At 43.5% G+C, this 22,744-nt stretch overlaps 1 protein-coding gene across 3 annotated transcripts in view; it reads left to right on the top strand.

The window, feature by feature from the left end:
- Positions 1–22,744, top strand: part of FRMD4A (FERM domain containing 4A) — a 612,063-nt gene that overhangs the window by 146,143 nt on the left and 443,176 nt on the right. The window contains exon 1 of one of the 3 annotated variants that reach the window (XM_086714889.1): positions 12,525–12,699. The exons of the other annotated variants lie outside the window; for them this stretch is intronic. Coding sequence (XP_086571015.1) covers positions 12,667–12,699 — 33 coding nt within the window. The 5' untranslated portion in view covers positions 12,525–12,666. Of the gene's footprint in view, positions 1–12,524; positions 12,700–22,744 lie in introns of those variants that run through there. 3 annotated transcript variants of the gene reach the window in all.

The following is a 22,744-nucleotide window of genomic DNA, read 5'->3' on the forward strand; positions in this document are numbered from 1 at the left end:
AAGAGAACCCCAGCTGCCCTGGGTTTATGTATGAGAAGTATCAAGGTGCTACGTGGCCTCACTTAGAATCAGAGAGAACACCACGAAGCTTGCAAGCATTAAGTAAGACAGATAGAAATCTCTCCGGAGCTCTCATTAAACTTATAAGTGTTTTCTTACTGAGGCCGACTTAAGTTCCCAACATTTGTACTACCGTTCTCAGTACTAAGCATCAGGTTAAGATCCATCTAAACTAACCTTGATGTTGGCTGTTTTTCAGTGGGCATTGGAAATTTATGGGTTCTAGGCCTAAGTAATGACAGCAACATTTGTTATCCTGGCAGAATCAATTCATTCCTTTATATTATTTTTTCTTTATATGGGAGGACATTCATAAAAGAACCAAAAAAATGGTACCTTGTATAAGAAGGTAGCCAATAAATACATGTTCACCTTCCTCCTCTTATCCCTTTCTTCATCTAAAATTCTTGCATTTCTAGAATTTTGCTGCGTGGTGGTTAAAAGGTGAGCCAGTGATGTAAGCATGTTTGGAGCTAAGGACCACATTCTGGTGATGCCACAGTATCATCAATGTGAGGGATTAAGCTCTTACTATCTATGGGACAGGATGCTATACATACTGATGGAAACACAGAGCTCTGATAGCCTGTGCTTGAGGGTTACAATGAGGTGAAGGTTACAAGATAACAATAAAAGATAACCTAAACTAGATGTCCAAAAGCCATTACAGAAGAGAAGCGGATTGGATTGAGGAGGAGAAGCTTCTTGTAGGAAGAGGAATAGATGTGGACTTTGAAAGGAGCATTTAATATTTATGGAGTACTTACAAAGTTGTGGGTATTGGGCTCTTTATCACTTGATATCATTGATTAATGGGGAAATTCTTGATACGGGAGTAAATGTGGGAAGGTGGGGGGCACCTGGGTGGCTCAGTCCATTAAGTGTCTGACTCTTGATTTAGGCTCAGGTCACGATCTCATGGTTTGTGAGATTGAGCCCTGCATTGGGCTCTGTGCTGACAGTGTAGAGCCTGCTTAGGATTCTCTCTCTCCCTCTCCCTCAACATAAATAAACATTTATAACAATGTGGGAAGGTGGGAATGGTAGCTTCCAAGTGGGAATGATTGAACAATGTGTTTGGCAGGAGGGGAGGTAAGTAGGAAAAAGGGTGGTGGATGCCTCTGAAAGCCAAATTAAGGAGTTTGGACTTCACTGTCATGTAGTGGGGAGCCATTGTACATTTCTTAGTAGGGACTGCTATGCACGCAATTGTACAGTTTAAGAAAGAAACACTGGCCAAAGCAACCAAGAGACCACTGACACAGCCCAGGCATCAGGCGGTGGGAACTTGGCACGTGAGGAGAGGCAGCAGACAAGGATATGGATAACATTGGCCGTAAGAATTAGTACTGTTGATGACAGTGTTTGGAAAGTCTGGAGAGGGATCTCATTTGGGAGAAAGAAGGTGCTGGGATGTATAAAATTTGAGGGAACTACAAGCATGTGGGGTTATCTTTCCTGGAACGTATTAGACATGAAAACTCGCATTATGGGATACATATCCCCTCACCTTCCTTGTGGGCAAATGGGGAGCCCATGGCCATACAGCCCATGAGGCCAATGGCACACATCATCCTCCCTCTTCAAGCAATAGAGAGATTGGCCACCACCAGAAGCTACTTTCTGCCTCCTTACTGGGCAGAATCATACCTGGCTTTCATTTTCCAGCCAGTGCCCTAGGGGAGTATGCATCATATGTTTCAATTTACCTCCCTTTCTCTTTGTTTTATCTTCCTTTTTTCCTAGCAAATTATGGACTCAAATAAAAACCAAGTTGTCTCTTGCTAACCCCCAAATAGGTCATTCAGCAAGTGTTCTTGACTACTTCCTAGTAATGGGCCCAAGTCCCCTCCAACTCTTCTGCCCACCACACTTGGCTGGCCTTTTCCCCACATACACTGAGGGTGAGCAGAGAAATGGTTGGATGCAGGTCAAAGCAGATGTCTACGGAGAGTTTCCAGGTCATTCTATCAGCATTTGTTAGCCTGGTCTAAACAAAATTCCTTTATTTACAAAGGGCGTATAATAGACAGTATGTTGGAGTAAGAGGAATATCGGATTTTTTCTAAGGACTTGTGTAATCTAAAGAGATTCACTGAGCTCCCTGGGATTCAATACCCATCTGTGAAATGAGTGGATAAAACACTTGATATAGAATTCCATTCCAGTATCCTTTGCTTTTATATCATGGAGTTAGGCTTACCATGCCTTTGAGAAGTAGCATCATTGTATTAATAGAATATAAGCTGTTTCTTTTTTGTAAATTAGTCTTTGAGGGTAAAACTTTTATCCAGGGCCACCTTGACCAGGTGAAGGCCACAGCTCCCTTTCTGAATCCTCTGGTCAAAACTCCTGGGCTCAACCCAACAGCAGCAGCCTCAGGCTGAGTAACCCTTTCCTCTCTTAGGAGGCTATGAATATCATTAAGAGGAAAGAAGATGCATGGTCTATTACTGTGGGTCACACGCGGGTGACATTGAATAAAAGAGCAGCAGGGTTTTCAGACCATCGTGTTTCCTTACATGATCACGTGGGCCCAGCGCACACTCCTACCTACTCCACTGCTCCATTGACCATGGATTCTGTGCAGCCAGTGCTCTGACTGACCTCCTGTCCTTACCATTGACCCAGGTAACTCTGCTCTGGCTTTACTTTTGCCCGTTGCTGTTTTGGAGCCACTCCTGAGGCTATCTGTGCCTCACTGCTGTTCCTATCCTGTCCCACTCCACACAGAACCTGGCCAGTCCTGCTTCTGCTGGGTCTAGCCCAGCTCAGCCCGTGCCTTCCAAGACTAGGCTGGATTTCACCTCCCTGTTGTTTTGACTGGTACCAGCCTTCTCTCCTGTCGGCCACCACCACATCCCTCTAGAACTGCCTGGCTGTCATGTGGCCACTGGAGATACTCCATGTGGCTGCCAAGTCCTGGTTCTGCTGCCAGTCATACGCACGTCCGACTCTGGTTCCAGGGCCACCCTGTCACTCTTCTGACAAGCATATTACGGATATGTGCTACAACATCAATGCCGTAGCTGTGTGGCTATGATTACCTTCACCTATAATGCTGTTACCCTTGTACCTTCTTACGCATGAGGTACATTCCCTCTGCATACATGGAGCTTTTTTTTTTTTTTTTTGTCCTGCCACAATAGGTCCTTGAGGTTTTAGTGTTCTAGTTCTGTTTTGGTGGACTTAACCCTAAGTCCTCAGGAGGGTCAGGAAGGCTGCGCATAGTGCTGGGGCTTGCCAGGGTTTTGGGTTTTTGCTTTCGTTGTGGGGTTCTGATCTTTAGTACCTCTCCTTCTGCTGAGGATGACCCCTCTTTCCCCAAGAACACCCTACAGATGTTGAGGTTAAGTCACAAGCATCTCTCATGTGGATGTCTAGAACTAAATGAAAAAATGAAAAGAATCCATCTCTGAGTCCTTCTTCCAGGGTCTCCCAGGAAGCAAGAGCCTTACGCAAACAGCATCTTCTAGGCTTCTTGAAGCAGACATGCAGATTCGACCCCATAGTGGCTTTGGGCTACACCATATAATACACATCATAGGAAAAGGTGGGTGGAATGTTCTTGCGGAGATAACTGCCTAAGAAAGACCTGTCCAGACACAGACTCTGGCAAAGGATGGCCAAAATGTGTAATAGGCCGAGGTTGGTTTGACAAAGAAGAAGTGAAATCAAGGTCCAGCGACCCAGATTCAAAGCATTCCTCTCTCCTGGGCATTGTTTTCTTTCATTCCAAGCTCTCTGGTTGTGTCACTATGTAAACATATTCAGACATGAAAGGGAGACACCCCACACTACTTTAGTGGTCATGTTTGTTTGTGCTCCACTATGCCCACAGAGTTACATCCTGGCCATCCATGCATGAGGATACAGCAAGGAAAGCCAGCATTTCCTTTAAAAAAAAAAATGTGGCTTTACTCACCAAACTTCTCTCCTCTCTATTCTGACACATAGCCTGTGTGCCATACATCTGAGTTTCTTTGGACAGAAGCTTTAGGAGATATTTATTTCACTGAGGTGAAAAAGAAGTTGTGTCTTGTCCAGCCTGGGCATGTGCTTCTGTGAATATTCAGACTGCCCCTTGGGAGCTGGGCACGGTGCCTTGCACCGAGATCTTGAATCTTTGTTGAGCAAATGAATGCACTTAAATTGGAAAGAAAGTACCATTTTTTTCAGGAAGGTTTTGGAACATGTGGGAACTCGTGATTTTCCCATTTTACATTTGATAGACTAGAAAGCTGGCCTTGAGAAGCCAGGAAAGATCATCAAGATCATTCCATAAGCTAGATAGAGAAAATGAGTTCAGGTAGAAGAGTTTTGACGATCTGCTCCATTTCCTTTCCCTTGACCATGGCTGGGTGATCATTCCGTGACCACGCTTGGAAACCATAGCAAAGTTTTCAAGCAAAATCTTTTTTTCTGCAGCTGTGTTTCATACCTCATCATTTCTCTTGGTTCGTGTGATTAATTGCCATTATGTTTAAAGTCAATACTGTTCACATTCACAATTTGGTTTCTCAGGTGCAGGCAGAGGTTCTGAATCAGAAAAATCATGTTTTATTAGAATTGAGGCAGAAATATTCCTCACGTCTGATTGATCCAAAAGTCATTGACTTTGTGACCTCGGGCACTGGTGCCTCTTTTTCCATTTGTGAGAAAAAACAGTTCTGCTTCTAAGGCACATACTTGGATATCAAGGTTAAGATATCGTTTGCAAAACAGAACATGCTTCCAGGTTTTTGGATAAAAGAGGCCCATCAATATCTACCATTAACTTCATGATTTTAACACAGAAAGAAATTGAGGCGAGCAATTATTTTCCTTTATGCCTCAGGTCAAAACTGGCCAATGAAATTTAAGATGCAGAATTGATCTGAAAAACCCCTCAGAGCTATGAAAATAATGCACATTGAGGCACATTTATTGTTTGAAAGGTCACATTCTCAACATAATTCCACTATTAAGTAATCCCACTACTGTCAATTAAAGAGACAAGCAAGTACGATTCAGGTAGGCGCACTTCAACTTGTGATATTAGATAACTTAAAAGAATGAGGCTTCGTAATATAAAAGAACTTCCCGTGGAATTTTAATAAATTAACATGCAACTTTTCATAAGAACACTGACAGTATAAAGTGAATTATGCCTATTATTTGTGCATGTTGTGTAGATTTTTTTCAAAGGAGGAAAGGTATAAATTAAGTTTTAAATTAAGAAAAATAGCGTCAGAGATCATACAACCTGGAGATTGTTATCAGCACTCTGCACACCTCAGAGTTCTTACCTCTACCCTCACATATCATGCTACTTTCGGCCCCCAGATTTCCTTGGCATGTGTTTCTTTCTTGGCCTGAAATCCACTCTTCAATCCCATACTTCAGCACGCCCATCGCGCCATCTTAATGGCCCCAACATAGTGATCTTCTCTAGATAGCCGTGAAGCCACAAGAGTAGCCCCCTCTAGGAAGCCTTAATCCAGAATGTCGGGTGAATTGTACTTCCTTCCACCTTTGGTTCCACTTTGTGGTCCAACCCTCTGGGCTAGTTCTCCCTCCCCAAATTGGGATTTTCATCTCCAATCCTTGGAATTTTTCAAGAGCCATCACCCACATTCATTACCTTGGTAACAACCTCAGGGCAGAGCCTCTGACTGGGCCTGACATCCAGTGGGTTCTTTCTATAGACTGAATGTTTGTGTCCCCCTAAATTCATATATTGAAACCTAATCCTCAGTGTGATAGTATTGGGAGGTGGGTCTTTGGAAGGTGATTAGGTCATGAGAGTGGAGTCTTCATGATGGGATTAGTGTCCTTAAAAAGGCCCCAAAGAGCTTCCTTTCCCTTTCTGCCATGTGACGAGACTGGGAGAAGGAGGCTGTCTGTGGACCTGGAGGCAGGTCTTCACCAGACACTGAATCTGTTGATGCCTTGATCTTGGACTTCCCGGCCTCCAGAACTGTAAGAAATAAATGTCTGTTGTTTATAAGCCCCCCAGCCTATGGCATTTCTGTTATAGCAGACCGAATGGACTGAGACATTTCTTAACACATATGTGTGGCTTGAAAGAACCCCACAGCACCCCAGTGCCAAGCCTAGATGAGCTCAGTGGTTAATGATGTGCTTTTAGGATATAAGATGGAGAGGGTTGTACAAGATGGCCACAATCACACCCCCAGCTTTCAGGATTGGCCCTTTAGAGAAAAAAGTTCTCGTTCTGTTTACACAGCTTCAGGGTTCCAACAAGTCTCAGAAGCAGAAACTGCTTGGATTCCCATCTCTTTGGATCGCTGTCATTCTTATCCCATCCAAACACACGCTTCGATAAACAATTGCAAGCCAGTTTTTGAAAGGGACTTGTCTGAGGCCTGACCTTCCTGAACATTTTGAGGGAGATCTCAAGAAAAAAATGTTCCCCGTTCATGACACCCTTTAGCGCCGTACTGCCTTATTTCCAGCAGAAACAGGAGACCTTATAAAATGCTAACTGAAAGCCCTCTTTGAGGGAAGGTGGGTGGAGAGGATTAGAGGAGCATCCGAGCGATTCTGGCTCTACAGGGATGGGAAGGAAGGAAAGTGCCAGCAGCTTCCTCAGCGCTTCCGCCTGCATGCTCCTCTCAGCTTTTTCCTTATCTCTGCTCCCAGAGGTCTCCTAAGCAAACACTGGAGTAATGATCTGAGGCCAGGGCAGCTGTTGGTTGCCTCCCTCTTCACAAAAGCGCTTAAACCAGAAACCCTGAAAGCAAGCAAGCAATGGAAATACCTCTTTCCAAACCCTTTGCAAAGTAATGTCACTCTGTTCCTCATACTTCTTCATAAAACACAGGGGTAGGTAGAGACCCATTTCCAGCTCAAGCGTGCACAATAATGCAAAAAAAAGAGGCAGGTTTATTCTTCCCACCATACAGCACTTTTTCAGAAAGACAAGAGCTGCTAAGGAAGTCTCCCAGGGCTAGAATCCAATTAACTGCTGTACTGATTGCTGATAACTTTAGGCAATCACTTGTGCTTTAGAAAATGGGACAGAGAATCTGAAAGATCATAAAGACAAGATGACTGATCAACCAAGACATAGAACCTAACACCACTCTTTCCCCTAGTCGTCCGCCATTTTCGAATGAAAATAAGGGAAGAAGAAACACGGGGAATGAAATGCCGTAGGTCTTATACTTGGTGTTTTGTAACATGAAAGTGCCAGTCTGTATGTCTGGAAGCTCAGATTCTGATGTGGAGCTCTGGGAAATACTTGAATAACCATTAAGTATTTCCATCACTCTACATGACTTGCTCTCAGAGCTGCAGTAGAGTAGGAAATCTTGACATATGTGGAGTTCTAAGTCTTCCTGTGTCAGGTTCTGGTTCCTGTGTGACCACTTAGGAACTCTGGTCTTGGATTAGTTATGATATCCATTAGTTGCATAACAAACATACCACCGGGTGCCACACAGTGGCAGATGTTGCGTGTTCACAAGTTTGCAGAGTTTTACTGATCTATCCTGGGCTCAGCTGATGTTGGCTAAGCTTGCTCCCAAGTCTGTAGGTTGGATTTCTTTCATCCTCCTCCAGGAATCAGCAGGTCATAATTCCTATGTCCTACCCAGGAACATCTTTAAGCTTCTGTTTGTACCATATTTGTTAACATCCACTCCATCAGTCAAGGGAAGTCACATAGCCATACCCAGAGAAAAGTGAGAAAAAGAGTGCATGACCAAGTCTGAATGGCAAGTGGACAGATGACAAAATGCATGAATAACTGAAGCTACATGATGCAACCTACCACAACACTAATTCTCTCAAATCTCAGTTCTTGCATCTGTTAGATGGGAATAATAATATTATTATAATAACATATCATAACATACCTTTGAAAATGAAATGAGATGGTGCTTTAAAGGTCACGGCTGGAACAAAGCTGGTGCTCAGCAAACATTATTTTCTTCCTATTCATCTCCCTACTCTTGCAAAATGGAAATTAATACCTGCCACACACACCTAACAGAATTATTGTGAAGTTTTAAAAAGATAACGCATGTGAGCACCCTTTCAAAAATGCCAGTCACTGTAAAATCTCTGTTTTACAGTAACGTATAGAATGCTTATCCTTACACAGGTAAAACAAATTCAAGCGCTTAGAAATTAAATCACAACTTTCATTGAGCACTTTAGTTTAGCGTGTAGTAAGCGAAAATTTTCTCCGTGATCTGTTTTGGCAGTTACAGTATGAAGCAAAACCAATAATGTGGCTCAAGGTGAGGGGCAGAGGCCAGGGGGGTTGAAAGCGGGAGGAGATTTATAGCCTCAGCTAAATAACTCCCTTAGTGCTGCCCAAGATACCTGGAACCAATCCAGGAATAAGGTCTTTTCTATCCTTTATCACACCAAAGCCTAAGTCTTAATGAAGATGTTTCCCAGTAGGAACTAAAGAGTGATGAGTCACAGAGGAAAAGACCTAAGTGGTTGTCAGGTCACAATCCTCTTACCTTAATGAATCGAAAACCATTTATGAAGCAAGGCAACCCAATCCTCAGATAATGAACCTTAATTGTGCAACTGGCTGTGGTCCCCAGAGACTACAAGGGGCCTAAAGAAATTAACCTTGAAGATGGTGAAGATGTGAGGAAGAAAGGGTCAATGTTTTCATGCAGGAGAGATGGGAAATCTGAGCCTCTGACCATGTCCTATCTAATGGCCTTTGTGACATTTCCAAGTGCTCCTGGTCTAGAGAGGTTCATTATAAAGGTCATCCATCCATCCATCCATTTCTCCTCTCCTTTTTTTGAACATCAAAATGGGGAAGAAGAATGGCTCAAATGCAAGGAGATTTGCTAAAAGAGGTTGCTTGGAACAGGGACGCTCCCTCTGTAGGTCAGAAGCCCTCACCACCCAGTGGGAATTTGCTGAGTTGGATTGCAGCTAAGACTCCCTTTCCCTGTGGTACACACTTAATTGATATTTCACCAGTTTCTATATATTTGATATTCATTGACTTTTTCTTCCAAGGCTGAGTTAATCCCAGATTGTAAATTCTGCCCTTTTTGAAGCTGAAGGAACTCTCTTAAAACGTGAAGTTGCAAGCAGAGAGCACCCCTACATAAGGGAACCTGGGATGTAGAGCGGTGAATGGGGGTTCCCGTTTCTGACTGTTTTGGCAACAGTGACCATTCTCCATGGTGTTAGGACACCTAATGATCCGATGATTATTTTCATTGACATGGTACATCTGTTGCCTAAATTAGAGTATTTCGTAAGCCCTCCTGCAACTACCACCTCTCCTCCTGCCCCCTCCCATCGCTAAATAAGTCTAACTACTTTAGGGGTAAGACATGGTGTACTCAGTAGTTAAAGGACTTGGAGATGCTAGTAACAAATTGACTGGCACGTTCCACTTTACAAATCGCTTTAATGAATACAAGACTTGTGCTTGATAAGTGTCTTCCATGGTACCTGGCTTGAGATGGATGGCCAATGAATATTGGTTCTGTGAACAAGTCAATGAATGAGAGACAGAAAGTTAACACGATGGCCTAAAATAATACACTTTCAAATGCTTAATTCGAAGCCCCTGACTAATAAAGAATAGATGATGAAATATGCATTTAAGTCTTTGTATGTTGGTGGGGATGAGAAGGAAATAGCATTCTCACTACGTGTGGCCTCCTGGAGCTAAATACAGGTCCATTGTGTGCAAATTAACCAAAGCTTCTGCAAAATAGCCAGAAGAATGGTACCTCCTTCATAGGAGGAGCTAATCCGTGAAAATCTCTGAGTGCAGTGCCTGGGACAAGGCACCTGTTGCTACCTTCATCTCGATCATCACCATCAGCATCATTTCCAGATCCTAATAGGATTCTGAATCCTGTTGATTCCCAGGGGGTTGCTTTAGTCAGGGACCTTGCAGACCACTATAAAAACACGATGAACAAACCCAGACTCCAGGGGCTGGGGGACTGGAATGTAAACAACCAGAAAAGCTAAACCTTCCTTATATGGTGAGATGATATAGGATATTCGCAATTCCTTGCTAAAGACCCTTCCCCTAGCCTTGGAAAGTAGTTTTGGTTCCGGAAGCTCTGTTTAGAGTTTGTCAGAAAACAACCAGTCTTACACATGTAATTAGTCTGATTTTTTTTTTTTTTTTTACCTTGACACCATCCCAGTCTGTTCTACCCCTATAACTAAAGTTTAGGGTCAGACTGACAAGCAGCAGGGGGTGATCCGTTGTGCCACAGACAAAAAAGGTCAAGGAGAAAACTCTAGAGGAGTGATTCTGATTGATAATTCTGGTGAGAGGGTCTCTGGGACTAGGAAGGGACAAAGACCAGAATAGAATGGCTCAGGAAAGAGTTGCCAAAAGTAAAAAGCAAGTCACAGATATATCTTGTTTAAATCAGGAGCAATCCAACAGGATGAAACCTGAACATGGCACATGGGATGAGTGATGGCTCTACAACGGCCAGGGTAAAAGGCCTGTCCGAATATCTGCGGCTAGTAAGTCAGGCAGAGGAGGAATGATACCTTGAACATACAAAGAGTGATTTCCTCCCCCAACCCCAAAATAAAGCCTTTGAGAAGATAGAGGGAGGGCTGAGGAAGAGGAGAGGAAATAAAATTAAAGATGGCAGTGAAGGAATGTAATTCTTGTGAATAAATTCGTTTTTAGTTGCATCAAAGAAAGTTGATAATGGGTACCCAGTTAGGAAGAGGGCCAAAAGAAAGCAAAGCTCTAGTGGAAGGGAGAGTCTCCTAGTAGGGTTTGCAATCCTCTAGAGAAACACAATATCATGGGTAGAGGTCGAAGTAAAAAATGAGATGACAGATGAAAGGGCTTGGTGAGTTGGTTGAGTTTTGTAGCAAACAGAATATAAAGGCATGGAGGTAAGAGCTTTCTCTACCTTACTCTCCACTCTATAACCTGAAACTAAAACCTCCTGGCACACAGTAGGTGCATTATATCTCCTTATTGAATGATTGAATGAATAAAACAAAAGACTAAGGGACCCCAAACACTAGGATACTGTGTAAGAAAACGTCATGGTTAAGCCAACAGCAAGAGATAACGAGGTCCAGAGGCCCCCAGAAATGGCAAAGATATTTTATATAAAGACAGAGTATTACTTTCAGTAGGTTGGAGCCATTGAGGATTTGTCAGGATGTTAAGACTCTGGTCAGAGGAGGTAAGCGCCTGGTTAAGTGTGAATGAGGTTGTAGACATGCACCTAAGATAATAGGGGGAAAATGTTAAGAATAGAGAACTGGGGACTAGCCAAGGAAATGAATCAGTGTAATGTAGTTGGTGTAGAATCTGAAGTTCCTTGGATACAGATGAATGAACTAGAAAAAAACTTGAGGTAATCAAGGATTAAGAACTAGAGTAATGGACCATCCTAGGACACCATCTGGAGAACCAGCATAGATGGCCCCATCTTCAAGACGTCTTGGGAGTCGTGGCAGGTAGAGAGAGGGACAAGTGCCATCCAAGGAACAAAGGACACAGGATGTCAGCCTTAAATATCATCGGTGAGTTCACATATGGTCTGTGTGTGTCACATTATATAATGTGAAATCCCTTATAATGGTATAGATGTTCTTAGCTACAATTAAGGAGTCACCTGCTGAAGTAGAGATGTTGAATTATTTTCATATAGAAAACTCCTTAAACATAAGAAAGTTAAAAAAAAAAAAAAACCTCTTTTCAACTTCATTATGCCCTGACCCAAGTCTTTGCAGTATTTTCTCACTGGCTACTTTTTACAAGTGACTGGCAATGTCGAATGAGAGAGTCAATCCTGGTTTATCTGAGTCCTGGAGAGCTACACGTGCTTATTATTTTATGCTCCGCTGTTAGGAACTGAGTCTATAAATCAGTGTTGAAACTTTTCCTAAGAAGAGGCTTTGCTTATATGCTCTTAAACATCTGGTCAGACAGGAAAAAAAAAATCCAGTTAACTATCCAGATGCTGTGTCAACAACTGGGCTAAACAAATGAGCATTTAGAAATATCCGAGAGGTGAGATTTCTTTTTCAGCTTTCAGAAAAACAGCTGAGTAATGGTGACACCTGGATCCACTGCTCTCAGGGTCCTGTTCCTTAAAAGAGAAATGAATGGAGAACCAAAGCAGTGCCTTCAGCTGTCAGCTCTAGAGAGAGCGACTGCACAGCTGAGCTCAGGAGCCCAGGACGCCCGGGCAGAGCTCAGCCCCTCTCGCCTCCTTTCCTGGGTGAGCCGCCCCTGTGGTTTGGTTCAGATCACTTTTCTTGGCTCAAATGCGGTACCTAAGACAGGGATCATTTGTCAAGTGAGCACGGTACACAGAGAGCTCTAGGCAGATTATGGAAAGAGAGGGAGGAAAGGGAGGGAGGAGAGAGCTCGGGAGAGAGAGAAGCAAGAGAGGGAAGAGGGTGAGGAAGCGAGCGGGCTGCTCTAGGAACAGTGCTTTCCAGGCACTGGAGATTCAAGTTAGACAGGGTGACGGTGCAGAGGCACCGCCCGGGAGAGGGGAGAGACCAGGACTCCCCGCATGGCTCTTTTCGTGTGGGATGCTTAAGGACAGCACACACAGAGAGTAACTTGGAGAGGACAGCAACTGGCATGAGGATTCCGCCAAAATGGAAGGGCTTCTGTCTCCGATGAGGACCAAGGTAAGGAGAGTGAATCTCGATTTCTTTTGATTCTGCTTGGATGTTGGAAAAAAAAAAAAAAAGGCAGCTGAGGTGCCCGGAGCCTCTGTGAATGGGAGGCTCACTGAGCTTTTGTCTTCTTTCAGAACTAGGCTGGATCTCTGAAAGAATAGGCTAGCCTCAAAGGCAGTGGGAAGGGGAAAGCAGGGGGGAGAGAACCATCTGTCAGTGCGGACAATGGGAATCCTGGCAAATGAGTTCCCCTCTCGCTTGATTAGACAGCCATATTTTAGCAGGATTTCCAATCACTCTTCTTGGAGGCTGTGCAGCCCCGGGAGCTGTTCGTTGCAGGAAGTACCAATTTCTCTGGCGGCATTGCTGTGTGTAGCAGGAGGAGTAACACGTTTAAAGCAGAGCGTGCCCAGCTCTTACTGGAAATACCCTCTTTCCTCCTCCTCTTCTTCAGAGCAAGAGGGTCAGGGAATCCTCTGTGGAAAGTAGGTTAATGCATTCTGGAAGCCAGTGTGTTCTCGGAGAGCTCCCAGACCTGCAGAAAAGAGCCCAGAGCACCGGACTCGCCTGACATCTTGGTCAGAACTTGGTCCTGTAACATTTAAGGGTGCACCCAGGGAGCTGCTTACAATCTCCTGGAGGCTCTGGGAACTTGTTCTCCTTGGCTGGAGTTTGCTTTTTCACTCGAGATGCCTTGGAGCTGGGGCTTTCCATTAAAAGCTCAGATGATGGGGAGTCTGTGTGGTATTTGCTGCATCCACAGAGAACTCTACATGGGTGGGCCAAAAGTTCTAAATAACGCTAAAAATAGTACTTTCTTTATTCAGAAATTTCCAAAAATATCAGGGGGAAATTGGCTATATAACCACACAGAATGGTTACAGCCAATAGAGTAAGGCTTTGATTTACCTCATCTCTTTGATGCTCCGTTCAGTGGTTCCAACACAAATAGACTCTTTTGTTGAGCAGTTTTTTTTCCTGCTAGTTAATGAGCACGACCACGATCTCATAAGAGAATGTTAAAACTAGGGTCTTAAGCATGAAAGCATCCCATCCTTGGGGAGAATTCGTGATCTCCCAGTTGTCTGATAGTCACTCATTAGAAGGATCACCCCAAGAGAGTTTGTTACCAGAGGTTCTAATTCCAGCCCTCCGGCTGGCTGGCTGGCTGGCTGATCTCTGGTGAGATCCCCTCAGTGACCTGTTTGCACTCCCTCAGCGTGTAGCCGAGTCGTGATGGGTGCAGGCAGCATGTCTCAATCCAAGGGGCTGTGGAAACGGCAGGTACCAGTTCATTTATGTTCTACCGCTGCAAAGAGAATGGCAAATGGCGCCCTTTATTGACAGGGTAGGGTATGGATGCCTTAGGGGATGGCGTGATAATCTGTTTATTTGGCTAGCTTTTGAAATTGCTGCCTCAGACCTCCTGTCCTGGTGTCGTGCAGTTTCATGCTCCCATCAGATCAGTGGATCTGAGCTCATAACCTTAGGTGAGTACAACTCTGCTAGACTTGGAAGGCAGTTCCCTATGCAAATGAATCAGGACCCAGACACTGTATAAATCACACTGTGGGCCCATGAAAATGGCATGCTGTGATAGGGGAAAAATAGATATCAGGGGTCAGACTGCTCGTATATTATATTTATCATTTAATTCACATCACAGTTTGTTCCTTAACCATCACGTCACCTAATGAACAATGAAACTATGGGGGTTTGGGTCCCACCAAACTTCAAACATAAAATCTCTCCATAGCAAACTGAGTCTCATTCAAACCCTTTAATTTTTAGACTTCAAGCTGTGTGTGTGTGTGTGTGTGTGTGTGTGTGTGTGTGTGTGTGTGTTAAATTGTTTCTGTGAATTCTTCTTTAATCTCCTTATTTCTGACGCTGGAAATTTATATTTCCATATTGAAGATTCAAGTTACACTTGAATTTGGTCACCTACAGAATCATCATACTTAGGAAACAAGACCTGACTGTGAAATGAGATCCCTCGGTGAGACTCGGCTTTAGTTTCTAAATTGCTATGTCCTGTGTTGTTGAAGTTACCCAATGTTTCTCAAAAATTTACCCAAAGACTTATATCAGTGGCAATGTGTTGTCATTTTTAAACCTTATCCCACATTATGCCTCATTAAGCCTATTCTGGAATATTCTCCCCCTTTCGTAAGGCTTCAGCTTGAAGTTTCTGATTTCAGGGTATCATGATGGGCTGGACAAAGAAAGCCTCCCAGAGCTAAATTTTGCTGTGTTGTGGGGACTTAATAACTTACTGACAGTTTAAAGCAAGTGTTGAGGTAAATTGGACATCATGCAGTAATTTCATTATGCCATGTAATAGACTTAACCAGTCTAAATCATGGGTGCTTAATGCATTTTTATCTGGGGATTTGCATAATTGGTACATAAATATGCATGAGATTAACTGGAAGTGGCAAAAAGGGGTGGAAAAATGTTCACGAGTGTGAAAATTAAGGCAGTTGCAGAGGGGGCACCTGGGCACACGCCGTCTCCTGGGTGGTGGCCACACTTGACGTACCTAGAAACAGACAGGACAGCAGCTGGCCTCCGCGTGGCCCAGGCTGTGTGTTGTCAGTGATACACGGGCTGAGCGTAGCTTTTGGCTCTCGGCTGGATTCGCTTGGGCACACTACTCATTGTTTCTTTTATATATAATGCAATGTAGAGAGGCTCTAGGCTGATGGATATACTTCTGACTGGCCTCCTGGCAGGCCGTGACACAGTCCTCAGGATTCTAACCATAACAAATGATGTTTGCAGAGGCAGGGGGAAAGAAAAAGAAAAAAAAAAGAGAGAGAGAGAGTCGCTGATTGAGTCATTTCTCCTAGGAGGGTAAAGGAAAGAATTTGATAATTAATCATTCTTTGTGCACGTTTTAAAACGTGTCCTTTTCTGATTCGAGTTTTAATCCTCCAACCTTCATGATTCTCTTTAATCCTCCGTGCATTGCCTCCAAGTGCACGAGGCCGCCAAAACCATTGCCCTCATTTTCGTCCCCTCGCGAATCCCGCTTGCCAGTGCCTGCCGGGGCATCGGCAGTGAGTGCCCAGCTTGGGCCACGTGCAGTCAAGACGAGTCTGTACTTTGCACCGAGTAGGTTCTGGGTCAGCCGCAGCATCAGGTACGAATTTATCCTTCTCCACCACACTGCAAGAAGAGAGGGAGGAGGAGGGGGTGGGGGGGGTGGGGAAGCTGTCTCGGTTGGACGTCCATCTTTTTATCTTTCCGTTTTCTCGAGATATGATTGACATGAAGCACTGTACCAGGTTAAGGTATACAACGCCACATGAGTTTATTTAACATCCATCTCCTCCTGTAGTTACCAAAAAAAAAAAAAGTCTCTATCCTTGTGGTGAGAACTTTTAGAATTTACGCTCTTAGCAGCTTTCAAAGATACCACATGGGAGAGTTAGCTGCGGTCACCACGCATACCTTCCGTCGTAGGACCACCTGATGTTACAGCCCGAAGTTTGCACCTTTTGACCACCTGTCTCCGGTTCCCTCACCCTCGCCCCCATCCTCGCCTCTGGCAACCATAAACGTGATCCCTTTCATTAGGAGTGTGGTTTTTTGGTTCGTTTTTAACTTTTTAGACTCTGCGTGTAAATGAGATCATGCAGGATTTGTGTTTCTCTTTCTGACTTCTTTTCACTTAGCATAATGTCCTCTAAGTCCATCCATGTTGTTGTAAATGCTAGGATCTTGTTTTTTAATCAAATGCTTACACAGGAAATAGGGAGTGGACCTAAAGTAACCTCTCTAGAAAGGCTGCAGTGTTAAATTTACCAAGTTTAACTTGACAACTCAGTAACCATTGTGTATGCTGACTAGGCTTTTTAGTATATTGTGATACTATTGTCTTTAATATCTGCTCTCCATTTACGATTAGCTAACCCCCCAGAGAAGATGCTTTTCTTTAAATTGTTAAAAAAAAATTTTTTACAGTTTATTTTTGAGAGAGAGAGAGAGAGAGAGAGAGAGAGCGAGCATGAATGGGGGAGGGGCAGAGAGAGAGGGAGACAGAATCCAAAGCAGGCTCCAGGCTCTGAGCTGTCAGCACAGAGCCAGATGCGGGGCTCGAACTCACGAACCGCGAGATTATGACCTGATCTCGGCAAAGTTGAATGCCCAACTGACTGAGCCACCCAGGTGCCCCCGGAGAAGATGCTTTTTATCTGTCCAAACTTCCCTTATTTCTGCTGCAAAGACATTGTGTCATTAATTGCATGTCAGTGACCTTTATTGAAGGAATGACTTCAGATTTGTGGCATAAAGTAGTTTTTCTAAAGGAAGTCTTTCTAAAAGGATCATCCCTTTAAAAAAATTTTTTTAATGTTTATTTTTGAAAGAGAGAGAGAGAGACAGAGACTGTGCATGAGCAGAGAAGGGGCAGAGAGCGAAGGAGACACAGAATCTGAAGCAGCTTCTAGGCTCTGAGCCATGAGCACAGAGCCCGATGTGGGGCTCAAACCCATGAAACGTGAAATCATGACTGGAGCCAAAGTCGGATGCTTAACCAACTGAGCCACCCAGGCACCCCAGGATCATCCTTTTTTCATGAAAGGGACATTTCCAGGGAAATGAAAGCCGAGAGAATAAAGAATGAGCATTTGGCATGAACATCAGAATAGTGTCCTGTGAGCCCAGCTCTCGTGTACTCACAGTAAGTGCCACACATAGCTACAATCAGTTCAAGATTTATCCTTCTTCACCCTACTGCAATTTTGGAAGTACATTCGATATAGATGTAAGATGTAAAAATTCTAAAATTACAGACAATATAGATAGCAAAAGAAAGAATCAAAAGAGTATAATCATTGGTTCTCTGGTTCCTTAAGCCAATTATCAGACAGTACCTGAAACCCTTAAAGTCGCTTAGAATTATGCTAAATCTGCTTGAAATTTTGCCAGGACTCCATGGAGAGTACTGCCTGAAATGATCCACTGTGTTCTATCTACTTGATACGTGGATTCTGATAAAATATTGGACTCTCCCTTTCACAGAGCTCTGTGAACTAGAAATCATTAAGGCCTCCAGAATCGTAGCACCTGAGCAGGGAAGACTAAGGAGGGCTTGACAATTACTTTCAAACACATTAAATATCCACAAGATTATTCACAGGCTAATGACAGGCTATCCTTTATCTTAATGGAGGCTTAAATAAGAGGAAACCTTCAGGAGCTGGTGCATGACAGGTTTAGATTAAATTCAATGCACCGTTTCTTGACATCAAAATGTTTTCCTGAGGAAGGTTGATATGGTTTCTAATCTGGAGACCTCTGAGACGGCTAAGGATGATCCAACTTCAGAAGCCAGAAGCCTTTAAGACATCCCATGTTTTTATGGCGCCATGAATTTTTACCATAAAGCCAATAACCAGAAATAGGTTTATGAGACACGCATCAGATTACTTTACAAAGAGCTACTGTAATGCATTTATTGAACCACTGACCTCAGTTGCATACAAACAGGAAACAACTTGATTCATTTTCAAACAACCCCTTGCAAGGCATCTGTGAACCATGCCAAGGAAGGTAGGGACTATAGGACCATTTGTTTGGTGAGTCTGGAAAAGGAGATGTGCGAGGCACCATAGCCTTGTTTGAATCAGACTACAGACTGCCCAGATTCAAACCCTAGCTCTGTCACTTCCTAGGGTATAACTTTTCTGGGCCTCAGTTTCTTCATGTGTAAAATGACATACAATAATAGGATCTCTATTAAGTGTTGTTGCAAGAAGTAAGTGTGTTAATGCCTGTGAGGTCTTGGCACACCACAATAAAAGTTAGCTATTACTAGTATGAATGTATAAGCAAATACGTAAATGGATATATGCAGAAATATAAGTTGAATGACAAATGTTTGGAATGAATTGTCATAGTCATGAGTCCAAGTAGAGAAGGCAGGCCATCTATCTTCAAGATGATGCTGTCAGCTGAGACACAGAGAGAGAGCTCCTCCTCCTGCAAGACCCCTGTGAAGTTGGGTCCTCACCTGTCCAGGTGCAGACTCAGCTCAGAATAAAACAGATGCCTCTGTAGCATGAATCAGCTCTCATTATAATAAAGCCTTTCATGACAAATAATTATGGTAGGTAGAAGGTTTAGAAGAAAGGATTGTAGACTCAGCCTAAGCCAAAGATTTTCTCTCCAGGACCTTAAGAAAATTACTTTTCTCTTTTGGTCCTTGGTTTGGCCATCTCTTAACTGACATCTTAGTAAAAGAACAGTCTTCCTTTGGTGCTTTGGGTCTTGCAAAGTTGAATATACATCATCTCATGTGATCTTCACTATCATAGTTATAATCTACCTGGGAGAAGAGGACCTGGAAAAGGCACAGGCACCAGGGTGCCTCTTCTTGGCTTCTCCAGATGGAACAGCTCATACATTGTCCAACAATGAAAGTTTGGGCCTCTAAGACTAGGCCTGGGTAAATTCAGGATGCAAGGCTTGTTCCACACCCCAGCAGATAGATAAAAGAACCGGGAACAGACCACAAGTGCCAGCCTGGCCACTGTTGGGCTTTCAAAGCCATGGTTGGTTCAAAGCCCTTTCTGTCATGTGTCAAGAAAAAATCCTGTTGACCTAGAAGATTTTATGAAGTCATGTTGAAAGCCATCTGGATGGCCCTGTGGAGTGAGAAGATACATGGGCCACTGGCTTCATCAAAGGGACCCCAGGTGACCACTCCCAGGGGCTGCGAAGCCAAGCTGTACTTACAGGGGGAGATACTCAGTTAGTAAAAAGAAGATGGATGAGAGTCCCTAAGCCACCGACCTCATGTTGTATAATTAAAAAGGGATAGGAGTGTGGTGAGTGAAGCATAACATGACTGAGGGAGGGGAGGGAAGGACGTGAGGATTTTTGAGGATTTCCGATGGCTAAAAAAATTGAGGAGTTGATTAATTCATGGTAATTCCCTTCATGCTCTGGTCAGATCTGTTTCCTCCATCCCAAGCAGGGGAGGAAGAGAACTCTGAGCAGCCAAGCTGTTGGGAAGGGAAAAGTCATCACAGCAGTTCTTCTATCTCATTTACTTTTTCATCCAGTGGGGATTTATTAACTGCTCATATCGAGTGTCGGGCAATAAATGCTTCCTTCTGTCACCATTGAACAAACAAAAGGAAAAGTGTTGAAGGGTCCACAAATAAGACAAAGCAACCCAATCACTTTCTCTTGAAAACAAGGCGGGAGTGCACACTCTAGGAGCTACAAGCAGGAGAAAATGATTTTTCCAAAGGCCACATTCCTTTTCACTAAAAGTGATGCTTTTAATACAAGAAGATGATAGCAATTGGGTAAATTAACTCCGCATTGATATTCAGAGGGAATTACCTTAATGGTAATAACTGAGTGTCTTCAAAGGGATAAAAATGCCTGAAGGAGGATCCTATTTAGTCTTGGAAGGTCTACTTTATCTTAAACAAAGAGCGTGAACTCGGACATATTTCCTAAATGGGAAACCGAAGTGTAGTCATTTCTCCTCAGATTTCAAAGTAAAACACTGTACTTAACACTAGGGAAGCCAGTTTAGGAAACTATAGGAAACTACGAAATTATATAAAGACCAAAGTCCTTACTCTGACAATTAACTTTGAGAACTAAAATAACCCCAAGTACTTTCTACTATTCTGTAGTCTCTACAAATTTTTGGTGAAAGATTCGTATTTAGTGCACTTGCATGTGCACACTCACACATGGAGTGTGTGTGTGTGCATGTTTGTGTAGCTGTCATTCACTTCCAAAATCGATGCTTCTGAAGTTGATTCCAATATCAGTGTATGTGATAGGAACAGCGCAGGATTTAGATATTACCCTACAACCTATAAAGCAAGTCTTTACTTTATAGGTTGAGTAAAGCATGAATACTTCTCAGACATAGCTCTTGGGTAGGTTTCTCATTGGTAGATTGGAAAGAGATGAACATTTACTCTAAATTGCTTTGTTTTCAATTTGGGGAATAAGTAAAACAATGAAGCCTAGTATGTGCCTATGACATGCCTAGTATATGCTAAGGAGTAAAGATTATTTAGGTTCTAGAACTCAGTGTTGGCCAGTCGAAATAGAATTCAAATCACAATGGGAGCCACATGTATAATTTTACTTTTTCTAGTAGCCACATTGAAAAAGTTAAAAGACACTGGCATATGTAATTTTAATAATATATTTTATGTAGCCAATGTATCCATTATTATCATCTCCTCATGTAATCAATATAAAAAATATGAGTGAGATATTCTATGTTCTTTTTTTTTCAGACTGTCTTCAAAGTCTGGTGTGCATGTTGCCCTTACAGCATGTCTCAATTCAGACTGGCCACATTTCAAGTGCTCAGTAGAAACACATGGTTAGTTGACTGCCATGTTAGATAGGCCAGCTCTACCTGATTTATTGGTACAACCAAAGAAGCCATAAAGCTGGGAATTGTCTAATACTGGTAAATTGCTATCACTCTCCTAATAACTTATTTTGACCATGTAGTCTCTCCCCAGTGCTATTTTGTAGTTGGGATTTTGGCACAGCCCGGGACCTCTGGTACAAGCATATTTGGTCAGATGAATACCCCGAGCACTTTGACCTCTGCAGTGAAAGCTGATGATCACACACAAAGAATGAATTAGCTCAGTGCTTCCATTGTGCAGGAGAGACACAGGGTCAGGTCAGAGGGCACATGTGGATACAGGGGAACGGAGCAGTTCTGAGCAGTTAACTTGGTTGTTTTCCACACTTTCTTCCCAGTCAATTTAACACTGGTCTTGAGTGTTTCTCAATCTCTCTCTCTCTTCCATTGCACGTATTGTTTCAGAGCTTTTTCTCCTTTAGTTGCATTCCGTAGGAATTTTCTGAACTAGTTGCTGCAGATACCAAGGCACTCCGTGTAAAGGTATTGTGAGCTGAGGGAGCATTTCCTTCCACTCTCCTCGGATAACAAGGTCCAAGTTCTTGGCCTTGCTGACCACTGTTATGTGAGGCCTCCAGACTCTCCACCCCTGGCCTACACCTCTCTCAAGTTTCATGGCTACACACCCGAGTCCCTGTTGGCTTTTGTTGTTGTGTTCAACAGCCCCTGTTATAAGAGGAGATATATCCCTCTGGGATATATCCCAGAGACGTATTTAACTTACTCTAAGCCTAGACTCCTTGTTATGCCCCAGAAACTACTCCTCTTTCTGGATCCATTAACTCACTGAGTGACAGACCCCTCTCTCCAGGCCCACGCCAGACACCTGGGTCTCTACACCCCTCCCCTTGTCCCTGACTCTTCATATGTCTTCAGCTTCCATGTCATGTTATTTCCTCTCTTCACCCTATCTTGTGCCTTCCCCTTCCCCTTCCCCTTCATCTGCATGATCACAGTGTTGGTGCAAGTGGCCATCTTCGGACTGGATTCTTCCCATAATCTCCTGTCTGGACCTCTGGTCTCCCAGCAAGACTCACCCCCTCCAATCCATCAACTCATGGCTGATAGAGCCCCTGTTCCAAAACACAAACCTAGTCATGTAATTTCGCTTTGCAGAATTCTCCCCTAGCCGCTCCCATTGCCAGAGAAGAAAGTTCTACCCTTAGTATGACTCTCGGGTCCTTCTTGATTGGTCCCTGCCTCCCAACTCCATCTCTGCTGCTACCACCACCTTCTGGGATGTTATGCTCTAGCATTACTGATGCTTCATCAACAACCCATGGCTTGCCTGGCCTCTGTGCCTTTGGATGTCCTGCGTATTGCGTCTGGATTCTGCTCTCCTCCTTCTCTGCCTGGGAATTCCATAGTCTCTAAGAGCTGATTCAAGTGTCTCTTCTTCCATGAATCCTTCCTGGACCTGAGGGGCAGACTCATGTCTCTTTTTCCTGTGTCTCCACTGCCACGTCCATTACCTCCTGTACACACATTGCACCTGCTACAACAGATCATTCACACAGCGTTCACTGGATGACTGTTCAAAAGGCAAAACCATCATCTAAGGATTAAGCCCTTAGGCTTGTCCCATGTAAATGGCAAGTTTGGCTTAATGCAGAGTTAACATTTCATTCA

The sequence above is a fragment of the Puma concolor genome, chromosome B4, assembly GCF_028749965.1.
Source record: "Puma concolor isolate L17-30 chromosome B4, mPumCon1.1.hap2, whole genome shotgun sequence".
NCBI classification, from domain to species: Eukaryota; Metazoa; Chordata; class Mammalia; order Carnivora; family Felidae; genus Puma; species Puma concolor.